The sequence below is a fragment of the Danio rerio genome, chromosome 12, assembly GCF_052040795.2.
Source record: "Danio rerio strain M-AB ecotype USA chromosome 12, GRCz13ab, whole genome shotgun sequence".
NCBI lineage: Eukaryota > Metazoa > Chordata > Actinopteri > Cypriniformes > Danionidae > Danio > Danio rerio.
Genome location: NC_141032.1, coordinates 37,981,057 through 37,994,058, shown reverse-complemented (window position 1 = coordinate 37,994,058; position 13,002 = coordinate 37,981,057). Strand labels below are relative to the sequence as shown.

Genomic DNA, 13,002 nt, shown 5'->3' with positions numbered 1-13,002 from the left:
TGACATCACAACCTTAACCTAATATTAGCGTCTTATGATGTTGTGTGCTTGCTGGACATAAATGATATATTACGTTTACGCATCCACAAAATTCATGTAAATGTATCAGCTTTTGACAGTGTAATGCTCACTACTCTTGAGTGCTTTTGAAAGATCTACTTTTTACCCATACTTTGACAACAGATACTTTTACTCTCCTTGTGCTACATTTTTAGGCAAGTAATGATACTTTTACTTGAGTATGATTTTTCAGGACTCTCTCCACCACTGCTGAAATTAATGGATTTGAGTTGGGACAACATGAATGAATTGTGTGGATTTTACACCATTGAAATGAATATAATCATTTGAAGTAAAAACAGAAATTAAATCATTAGTAAATCAGTAATCTAAATTCGTGACTTTAAGAAATCACTTTTAACACTTCATAAAAATGTTGTTGTGTACGTCTATGAGTAACATTGTCCGAAGTTCCTCTGTCGGCCATTCAGTACACGCAGCCATCCATAATTGATGCGGTTTTACTGTTTGTTTGAAATATTCAGCACTTTCATCCATTAGTCCATCATAAACATGAATCAGGTTTGTCAGATGTGTCCAGTTTATGCGAAGGAAAAAGGATTTCAGCTCAATAACAGATTTCAAACCAACAGTAATACAATATCAACAGATACATTAATACTATTTTAATTGTTGACCTCTTTACTATGTGTGATTTGATTGGACAGGAATCACAGGTCTGATTTTTTAAAACTAAACAATTAAGTTTCCACCCAAAATCTCCGGAATTGTGTTGTTCCAGCTCATTTTAGATTAGTAGTTTGAACAAGCAGCAAAAATCATCTTTTGGGTGAAGTATATTTTATGAAATGTACTAGCAGAGTAAAACTTGCATCCTATTTTTTGGAAAATCAGCTTTATTTAACTGACTTGACTATGCAAACTGGTACACTAATCATACTGTGGGCTCAGTGATGTTTCACCACGCTAATGACTTTCACCATTACTTTATCATTGTGCAAATCAGCCACAAGAAAGAATCTCAGGCATCCATAGCAAAGTTTATTACTTTAGATGTAATATCATCTATCATTTGGTTTTGTTTTTTTGGCGGATTCTTTAAATGGAGAGCAGACTTTCATCTTTGCAAACTGGCGTGAGAGTGAAAACACACCGTCCCTTGAGTGAATGGAAGCTCTTACAAGGTGAGATAACCTTACAAGAAAAGTCTTTTTGAAAACACACTTGGAGCACGCAATGGGATAAAAGGAACATCATAGCCAGATGATCAAGTATTTGGCTATTTAAATGGAAGCAAATGCAATGTGTACTCCGTTCAGTCATGAGATATGTAACTTATTAAATGGTTATGAGTATATACATTTTCAAGCTGCTAAGGCAGTGTCTAGTGTTTTTATTATTCTAAAATTTATAAAAATGCTAAATGCTGATTGTTTTATGAATATTAAACATGCTATTTAATTTTTTAAAACCTTATATTTAGTAAAAAAAAAAAGTGGCAAACAGTGCATTTCAAAAAGAAAAATTATGAAAAGCATAAAATATCTAAAGGTCAAAGTTGAATAAAATGTATTTTTCTGAATTTATCGATTACAGGTAAACACTTGGGATGATATGGGAGAAGTGACGTCCATCTGGCCCATCTGAATGAATTAAAGTCAACTGAAAGTCATTTCTCTCATGATCATCCAGAGGATACACCACACTTTAAAAACACATCATAAGTGGATCTAGGTAATGTTTCCAGACTGTTCATAAAATATATACACAACAAATTGCGAGGACATTTCGTACTTCCAGATATTTTGACTCTCATATGTCATTTATCTGTCTGACCTTTGCTATTTAAAATATATATTTCATTGTATTTATATAATGTATAATTATATGCCAGTTTTAAATATTTTATTGAATATGATTTCTTTATTTGATTTCTTTATTTCGAACAGAGAAATCATACACAAAACAATTCTTTAAACAACATGGTCAAAATGGAGTGAGAGGAAGCACAAGCTTATTATTTCCCCCACCCCATTACCACACGTATCATTCATCTATTACTTCAACTTATTTCTTCTTTTACTTATCTCTTCCTTTAACATGACATACATGAGCTTTAAACAAGACATATTTTATCCTTTTGGCATCTTTGACATATTTTATGGTTAATTCACCAGTTGAACATTTACATTTTAGCACATAGACATGCAACATACAAAAAACACATAGTACTGCAAACAGCCATTAATTGAAATTTCATCACACCTTTCTCATTTTGTTCTTTTCAATCACCTCTATTCATCATTATATTTCTTTAATAATATATATTTATACAACATTTTAAATTGATTCATATTCTGACATCGTTTAAGAATCTGTTCTAGACAGTTTTATAATTTCACACCACACAGACATACACAAATTGTTTAAAGTTGTCCTTGTTTTCAACCCCCTAAGATTTTGTTCTTCTCTTAGATTCTGTCCCCCTTGTCTTTTTTCAAAAAGCTTGCGTATGCATTTACAAAGTAATTCATTCTGAGCTTAAAACAGTTTTAAATTTAAATAAATCATTGGATTTAAGTAATTTAAGTAAATTTAAAAATAAATGAATTGTATGCTTCAAATATCCCACATTTGCTATTTTATGTTTATTCATTCATTCATTTTATTTTTCAGCTTAGTCACTTAATTAATCTGGGGTCGCCACAGCGGAATGAACCGCCAACTTATCCAGCATATGGTTTATGCAGTGGATGCACTTCCAGCTGCAACCCATCTCTGGGAAATATCCATACACACTCATCCATTCACACACATACACTACGGACAATTTAGCTTACCCAAATCATCTGTACCACATATCTTTGGACTGTGGGGGAAACCGGAGCACCCGGAGGAAACCCATGCGAACGCGGGGAGTACATGCAAACTCCGCACGGAAACGCCACTTTTATTTTTTGAAAAAAAAAAAATCTGCTATTAAACATACTCTGGATACACATAAGATGATACATTGTAGATTACATAACCTCAAAAAAAAAAAAAACATTCTATAGTAAAGGATATGCAGAGCTAGTGTTTCCTCCCATACTGATAAACTTCCAGTGAATGGTTAATGTGACTTTTTTCCATTTTATATGGTTCCTTTTACAGCATCAGTGTTGTAATGTAATTAAAAGATAATCAATTAAATAGACTTTGACATTTATTTAGTTGCTCAAGCATAAAACGAGACAAAAAGCAATTTACTAGCACGCACCCGTCAGAATCGGCAAGCGCAGAAGCTCCGTTGAATATACTGGGGTAAAATAAATGTTCATATTTTAAAGACATGACTATGAAAATGTAACCGAATGCAGTGCTTCGTATACAATCTGAGACCCACTGTACTGTATATCAGATCAGCTAGTGGAGATTACTGATTTTTAAAGAAAACCCATCTTAAACATGCTGATTTTGTAATGGCATACAGTTCACCGGAAGCGCTTGACCCAGATTAGTGGGAAATTAAAAGTCCTTTAGCATACTTCCACATATACCCTAATACGTGCTATATATTATATACCTTACTGGCCATAACAGCACAATTTGATTTTACATAATTACATAACAACTACATTCTGAATATTTTTTTGTAAGCAAGGGGCGACATGGTGGTGCAGTATGTAGTGCTGTCGCTTCACAGCAAGAAGGTCTCTGGTTTGAGCCTTTGCTAGGTCAGTTGGCATTTCTGTGTGGAGTTTGCATCTTGCAAAATCCAGAGATGCGCTATAGGTGAATTTAACTAAATTGACTATTGTGTGTGTGAATTAGTGTGTATGGTGTTGGGTTGCAGCTGGAAGGGTATCCACTGTGTAAAACATATGCTGTATAAGTTGGCAGTTCATTCCACTGTGGCAAACCTTGATGAATAAAGGGACTAATTCAAGGAATAAATGTATGCACATATGCTAATTCTGAATATTTTATTGAATATTATTTATATTTGAAAAGAAATCTGCAATTAAACATGGTGTATACACATAAAATGATACATTGTAGATTACATAACCTAAAAGTAAACATTTTCTATAGTATTTTATAGCCAGTTGTGTAAAGTAACAAATTACAAACACTTAAACTACTGTAATTGAGTAGTTTTTTTCTCTGGAATTGTAACTTACTTAATAGTTTTAAAATGTGTACTTTTACTTTCCCTTTTTACATTTTTAGTGCTGTATCTGTACTTTTACTCCTCTACTTTCCTTCAATCTGCAGTCACTACTTTATTATTTCTTGTCCATGGGGATTAGAAAAACCAGTCCTGCGATTCCTGTGCAACCACATGGGTGATTTATAATTGCAGCAAACTGTTTAAAAGCATTAGACGTGTCCAATATGATTTCCAAAATCTTTACATGCATGCAATAATTAGATGCATGTCATTGATGAGAAAATGACGGATGTTTACTGTATGATGGCTTACTGTATATGGCTTTAAACACCCAGCAGGCACAAGACATCAACATGATGTCAGATTGACATTGTACTCCAACGTTGTGGGAATGTTGCATTTTGTTTGGAAATGAAAATCAGGTTGATGTCAGAACCCAATGTCAGGCCTACATCAATGTCCGATGTCCAACCTAAAATCAATCAAATATCAAAGTCTAATGATGTTACAGCTTGATGTTGTGTGGACGATACCACTATATGTCTGTCAGATGTTGGATTTTGGTTGCTATACCTGACGAATAAATGTCTGTATTTGACATCAAGTTGATGCTGGTTTAAGATGTTGGATTTTGGTCACTTTCTAACACAACCTAATATCAACCAAAATTCATCCAAATATCTGTGTCATTTGACATCGTTATTGAACATCAAAATTCAATGTCTAGGCAGCGTCTAAGGACAACATTATTTTAGTCAACTGACATCACAACCAAAATTGAACCTAATAATATGTGCCTGCTGGGCAACAACTAAATGCACTACAGAATGTTGTGATTAGATGTAAATGCATCAGCTCTTTTAAAGCGTAATTCTCACTACTCGAGTACTTTTGAAAGATCTACTTTTTACTTATACTTTCAGTAATATTTACAACAGATACTTTTACTCTACGTGCACTACATTTTTAGGCAAGTAATGGTGCTTTTACTTAAGAATGATTTTTCAGTACTCTTTCCACCACTGATACTAGCCTATATATTATATACCCTACTGGCCATAACAGCACCATTTGCCTTTACATAAAGGTAGCAACTTTATGTATTACATATAAAACACTCATATGTTTTTTATATGTAACATACATATGTTTGTGTATTTTATATACACTCACTCACACACACAAACACATTTATATATATATATATATATATATATATATATATATATATATATATATATATATATATATATATATATATATATATATATATATATATATTTAATATTTGATACTACCCATGTAGCTTTGTGGTTGTTATGCTGCCTTATTGCATTCTACACCCTTTTTCTCTTTGCGTTTTACTTTAAGTGTTTCTGTGAATTAAAAGCCACTCTCGCCCATTGTTAAAATGAATATAGCCTACAAATGAACAAAAGCGTCTGTCTGTCACTCTTCCCGTGACTCTGCTGATTGCAGGGAAGTCTCGCGTGTTCTCGCGCGACGTTCTCTCCACCCCCACCAACAGCCCCTCCCCTCCGCTCTTTCCGTCTGTATCTCCGTTCTTTCTCTCTCTGGACCACATGAGATTCTCCTCCCGAAACCTGAACCGCAGCAGCAGAGGCATCGACCCCCCTCCCCGCACGCACACACAACATGGCTACAATTGTAACCTCGACCAGGTTTACGGACGAGTATCAGCTTTACGAAGAGCTCGGAAAGTAAGTGCGCGCAACATTGTAGCGGTGTGACGTCATCGACGCAAGTTACTCTTGTTTGTTTGGCACCGTTCTTTTCTTAGGATGTTGACAGCGGCGAAAATGACTTGCAAAGACACTCGTAAAGCTCCCCGAAAGCCACGCACAGGGGGGCTCGATCCGATCTAGACCAGAAACTGAGTACGGCGCTCGGTTTTGGACTTGATCCGATCAAGCCCCCTGTGCGGATCTGAGCGTTAGACGGTTTTAATGTCAGGTTTAATGGGCTCTAGTGGCTCTGAGGAATGCGTTTGTAGCGTAGAATGTTGTGTGTAGTGTGCACTGTGTTCACGCCTTGTTTTATTTTAAGGGCTCGCTGAAGGTTTTCTCGGTTACTTTGGCTGCCACTTTTCCTGGCATTAGCATTGTGGGTTGTTTTGTGCTCGTAACCGGTGGCGAAATAACGCTCTTTCTGCAGCTGCTTCAAATTATTGCGGCGTAGTGTAGTGCACTAAAGAATATGTTGGCGTGTACTTGACATTACAACGAAATATCGAGTGTGCGGCACACACAGTTAATCACACTTTAATATCTGAGGAGGGGAGCGATAAAGAGGGATTATAAAAATCAATAAATGAGCAGTGACGCCTTTCTGAGAATTCAATTTCACTTTTGGGAAGAGCATTACAGCCTTCTGACATGCAGATGCGAAGTGCTGTGAACGCCGCCCATTTTTCTAGAGGCAAATGTCATATTTGTGGTAGCCAGATGACTGCTGTTAAGCTAAGTCCAGTTTGCGCAGATATGAAAGAGTTTGATGGTTTGCAGTTCTTTCTTGTCATGCTTAAATGTTCTAACCTCTCGCGATGCCTTATTCGTGAACGAGTCGTTCTTTTGTGTCGGATCTCTTCAATGATTAGTTCACTACTAGGAGTGAATCGAACCGAGCGGTACTCGACTCACTGTTAAGGGTTTCATGCAAAACCTATTTATAGTACGCAAGAAATAAAGGTTTAATTGAATTCAAAGATGCATTTGTATGTACTCCCCCTCAGTCTATGCAAGATGGTGGTGACTTTTCTTCGTTAGAAAGTTAAAGACGTTTTTTAGCTGAAACCTGGCCCTTGGGGATTAATAAAATGCAAGTCAGCAGCTAACAGCACGTTGAGAGTCACAAAGCGTATGTTGGCAAAATAAAATGAATTCCCATTGTCTTGTAAAGAAATCAGTTTGTTCAGTGCAAGAAACCAAACATAATTTACCAAGATTTTACATTGAATTCACCGCAACAACCATTAGAGCGCTCACAACAGTCTGAATTGTGAACTTCTCATTTAATGACATGTATAACTTTGGGAATCTGTGAAATGACAACGTAATATTACTTTATTTGTTGCTTGTAATGAGAAGTAGGAACCATGTTGATGGAAAAATACAACATGTATGTTCGCCCTCTCCTTTGTAAACAAATGTTAGCTCATGAGAAGGCCCACACGGAATCTGCGCGCGCAAAATTCTGCAGATTTCTGCAGATTTTTAGCCCATCATTAGTTCTGTTTATTTACTTGAGTAAATGTGCAAATCTAAATTTATTCAGTTTTTATTCAGTAATTTATTACTTTTTATTTCTAGTATTAAGGTTTTAGTTTTGATACTCCGCTGAATACTCCCAAAATAATTCCGCAGAAATCCACAGATTTTTATCAAAATTCTCTGCAGAAATAGCAAAAAACATCCGCAGATTCCGTCTTGCCCTACTCATGAGTAGGCCCACACGGAATCTGCGCGCAGAATTCCGCAGATTTTCCGCAGAATTCCGCAGATTTCTGCAGACTTTTAGCCCATTATTAATTCTGTTTATTTACTTGAGTAAATGTGTAAATCTGAATTAATTCAGTAATTTAGTACTTTTTATTTAATATATTAAGGGTTTAGTTATGATAATCTGCTGGATACTCCCAAAGTAATTCTGCAGAAATCTGCAGATTTTTACCAAAATTCTCTGCAGAAATGGCAAAAAACGTCCGCAGATTCCGTCTGGCCCTGCTCATGAGGTCAAGAAAGAATCTGCGGACATTTTTTGCTATTTCTGTGGAGAATTTTGTAAAAATCTGCAGATTTATGCAGAATGATTTTGGGAGTATCATAAATAAAAAATTAATATATAGAATAAAATATTATACATTTTTAACTTTTATTTAATGTTTACAATGCAAATCAAGTTACATCCACTTATTTGTTAAATAAAGCTAGTCTGTCATATAATATATCTACTAAAAGACTGAACATATGACTTTACAAACAGTATTGTAACTAAATCATATGGACATTTTAATATTGCTATTATTATATCAGAATAATATTAGTGAAATTATGAATAAATATAAACTGAATAAATATAAATTTACAAACATTTACACAGGTAAACAGGCTCAATGATAGGCCAAAAATCTGCGGATTTCTGTGCGCACAGATTAAAATTAGTTACTATGACCATTTATGGGAAGCTGCTTTGACACAATCTACATTGTAAAAGCGCTATACAAATAAAGCTGAATTGAATTGAATTAAATTCCGTGTGGGCCAACTCATGAGGTCCAGATAGAATCTGCAAACATTTTTTGCTATTTCTGCAAAGAATTTTGCATTAAAAAATCTGCGGATTTATTCATAAGTATTTTGGGAGTATGGTAACTAAACTTAAAACATGGAATAAGTAAATAAATAACTTTGTAGTTTTACAATGCAATTCCAATTAGAACCACTTATTTGGTAATCAAAGCATGTCTCTCATATAATATAATATATGTAATATATCTACTGAAAGACTATATATTGTAAAAATATTAGGGCTGCACTTTATTGGAACAAATTATTGGATTTATTACAAGCATAGCTAAATGCATTAGCGCAAAAGTAAAATAAGCAGTGCTTTATGGTTTTCAGGCTAGTCAAATCACATTTGGGTACAAAAATTGAAAAAATGTCATATAAAATACCACTGCAAAGACTTCACTGTTTAAATTGTTCAAAATTTATTCTTTATAAAAGTTACTGAAAGTGTCTGAATGCTTTAAACTGTCTTAGGACTCAAAAATGTGCAAACGCTCAGCTCCATTATGGTTAAACTCTGTAGTAATCAGCAAATATCATGTTTTTCTAGCTGTGATTATATAATCTCTATATATACACACATACATACATACATACATTTACATAAGTAAATAAACAGAATCCATGGCAGATTCCACCTGGGCCTACTCATGAGTTTGGACACACATGTATGTCATTATGTGACCAAAAAAATGTAAATAATGTGTTAAATAATGTTCTTATTTTCTTTGCTTTGTAATACCTCAAAGTATGGTGAGGTGCCACTTGTATTTATATTTATTAATTTATTTAGTCTTTATTTGTGTTTTGAAGTCTCAAATTGCTGCCATTGACTTGCATTTTATGAATCAGTAAGGAACATTTTTTTTCAGCTAAAAGTCTTTTTTATTGTTCTACTAAAATAATCAATCAGATCTTGGGTGGCCTGAGGGTGAGTAAAGGGTGAAGTATTCCTTTAATAAATAAGGTTTGACATTTTATTGCATATAACATGCGACGCTGGAACCATTTCTTCAAAGCAAACTGTCAGACTTCTCTTCACTAATTTATAATAGCACTGCCATTACGTTATTAATGAATGACAGCTCATTTGCATGCGCTATAAGGTGCATTGTTTGTTTTTGAGGGAAATTAAGCGCCTTGTGTTCTTCATTTGCAGGGGTGCCTTCTCCGTGGTGCGGAGATGTGTGAAAAAATCCACTGGCCAGGAATATGCTGCTAAAATTATTAACACAAAAAAATTGTCAGCAAGAGGTAAGGCTTTCGATTCAGCACTCTTTAAATGCATACAGTGCAATGGGATGAAGATGCTTTGTGTTTTGTTTTTTCCTTACTTGCGCTGAAGGGAGGAGAAAAGATCTGAAGTTGTTTTGAGGCCTTTAGTCCATGTCTGTTTTTTCGAGGGTGTCTGTGTGGTTGCATGCTTGTGTAAGTCGACAAATGGTAATTAACTTGTTGCAGATACTGTCATTTAAGTGAGCTGGGATAATGGACAGATAATACTGTGACTAATTTTGCATTCACAGACGCTTCCATTGGTTTATTTGTCCAATCAAATGCCCTTCTTTTAAAAAGGATGAGGTTAGTTAGATGAATCACCTGGTATTTCACCATTTATGGACTATTACATTGATTGCCTGGCTAACAGAAGTAGGTATTTCATGGGTCATTTACTAAAACCACTGACAGTGAACACGTTAAAATGACAAGGCATGGGCTGCTATGAGATTCTGGCGGTATGGTAACCGTTATAAAAATATCACGGTTTCACGGTATTGTGAGTACTGCTCTAAAATAAACCCTTTGAAAACAATGAATTTTATTTTGAGAAACGTTTAACATATTTTGGAACAGTAAACATGTCAGGCTAAATAATTTAAATGAATCATAGACTTTTGCTGTCTTCATTTGTTTTAAATATGTGTATTTCTTTACAATTTAAAACAACGTCTTTGGATATCTTTACTGCTGGAGATACTGTTATCCTAAAAAACTAAAACCAAATAAAAAAATCTTACACGTACCTTAGAAACAGTATTACAGGATATTTTGGCGATTTTTAAAACCTTGACTTTTCCAAACAAAAAGGTATACCTTGAAAACAGTTATTGTCTCATGCCTAGTCGTGGCAGTTATGAGGTTTTCAGTGCTTTTTGTGAATTTTGAGTCAATTAGAGTTGTTTTGATGCATATATGGGAGCACAAATCCAGTCTTGCTCAAGTGTTTTTGTAGGAATAACTAATAATACCATGTTAAAGTCCAAGAATCAGTTTTTCTTTTTTGCCAAAAATACTTAGATTAATTAAACCTTGCGTTTCATGAAGACATTCAGTAAAATTTCCACAGTATATATATATATAAGTGTAATTCTGATTAGTAATATGCATAGCTGAGAACTGTATTTGGACGACTTTGAAGGCAACTTTTTCAATATTTAGATTTTTTTTGAACCCTCAGATTCCAGATTTTCACATATCTGTATCTTAAATATTGTCAAATCCTAACAAATAAAGCATACACCAATGGAAAGCACATATACTCAGTTTTCAGTATTATGTCCACATTTCAATTTCATAAAAAATGACCCTTATGGCTTATAAATATTAGTATGTTTGGTTTAAATAAGCTGGCCTTCAGCCACGCCTGTAATTGTTGGATATTTACAGATCTTATTTTTAACTCTATTGGGCACTGATGGTAACAACAGTATTATTTTAATATTATTTTCGTTTATAAGATTTATCACTCGGAGTTTAAAACAAAAGGGGATTTTCAGCATCAAAACACAAAATTAGATGTCCATTAGATGTCGCCTACGCTATTGTTGTCTATCAGAAGGAATGCGTCAATAAAGCCGCCTTTTTAGGACTGGGTAGCACTCCTTTGAAATGAATGTATGACCAAGGTGAAGGACTGGCCATCCAGAGCCAGAGATATATACACATATTTATGATCGTGAGTTTTCCCGATGGTCAGTTTGCAAATGTTTTTTGTATTACGATAGTTATAATTTTACATCGATGTGTCAGTGACCGCACGTTCATTGCCAACAAAGAGACAGTGTTTGTGTGCATGGAAATGTATTATCCTCCCTACCTGTTAAATTTGATCTAATCCATGTCCTCACACCCCCTCTCCTGCTTTCTCTTCCAATGCTAACGGAGGGAGTGATTCGTTTGTGAATGAATAACTGTTATGAACGACTCGTTCACTTAGCCGACAACAATACAAGTTTCTGCCACCGCAGCGTCTTGTTGTTTATATTTCATTTACATTGTTTGCTTATTTTAGTCAACAAAACTAGCATAAGCTTAGTATTTGGTGCAAGTTTGTGCTACTTTGCTTATGTTCGGTGCAATAAGAGATTGTATTATCATCAATGCTTGTTTAGCACAAAAGTTTGTGACATACAAAAATGTAAAGAAAAAAAAAAGGTAATGATTTGCACTCAATTGCTTTGTACTTTTTTTATTTTTTATTTTTCTTCCATTTTACGGGTGATTAAAAGAACAAAAATGTAAAAAAACGAAATCTTACCTATGAAATGTTATGCTTTTGTGCTTTGTGTTCTTTGTTTGCTCGTTACTACACCCGTATGCAGTGCTGAAGTCAAGCATCTTCATATTGGCATTAGTCTTGACTAGTGCAGTTGAATGTCATTTGTCCTGGAAGCACTGTACAACTGTGGCGGCGCTATTGACGCATGCTTAGGGTGTGTATGTGATAGCTAGTGAATAAATCTATAGATATTTCCCACCCCAACTTCCTGTTTCAATAGGAATTGATTCAAGGCAGGAAAGGAAACCGAGCTTCCCTTGACAGGCGCTCTTTACAGACGTGTAGCTGTGTGTTGAAACCTGCCCTGCTGGGCCAGTCGCAGTTCTTCAGATAGAGCCCAGTGTGTTCATGCTTCTGTAGAGGAAAAGCATGCAGAAGTGTTTGCCTCTGCCTCTGTCCAGCCCTGTTTTTTTTTCAGAACTTCAAGAGACGCATGAGAATGCGTGCTGTGCCCTGCAGCGCAAATCTGGCAAATAGTCCCACCTGCAGTTTTGCAATAATTTTGTAAACCTTTTTTTGCGCAAGCATGTGTTTATCAGTGCCATGTGGCGTCGCAGAACTTACACGCTTTCTTGTGGAGCTTCTGAGGACGAAAGCTGCTTTTGATTAGAGTAAAAAATAATGTTTTTTCCCCCAATTTTCCAGGAACAGACAGAATTAAGGTGTGTTTAAAGGCCCTGCGGTCGTTATTATTGGATGTTTTTATTGGCATGTGCTCAGTCTTCTCAATTGAATGTTGAGTAACTGCTTTGATAAACGGTTAATCGTGTGGTATTGTGGGAATGTCAGAAAGGCCTATAAGCTGAGTCATACTCTGAGGCAATTCTAGGTCAGCTGACTGTTCAACTTTCTTTATTGTGATGTTTTTCAGCAAGAGTGATACCAATGAGCAATTAGCTATATTTCCACCCACATATTTTTATGCTCATTTTGGAGATGTGCATAAAAAAAGGTTGATG

General features: G+C 35.1%; 1 protein-coding gene across 24 annotated transcripts in view; it reads left to right on the top strand.

Moving 5' to 3' along the window:
• Positions 1-5,755: 5,755 nt before the first annotated feature.
• Positions 5,756-13,002, top strand: part of camk2g1 (calcium/calmodulin-dependent protein kinase (CaM kinase) II gamma 1) — a 155,891-nt gene continuing 148,644 nt past the window's right edge. For all 24 annotated transcript variants that reach the window (XM_087275431.1, XM_087275425.1, XM_087275418.1 and 21 more), the window contains 2 exon segments: positions 5,756-5,895; positions 9,644-9,738. In XM_087275431.1, coding sequence (XP_087131557.1) covers positions 5,831-5,895; positions 9,644-9,738 — 160 coding nt within the window. In that variant the 5' untranslated portion in view covers positions 5,756-5,830.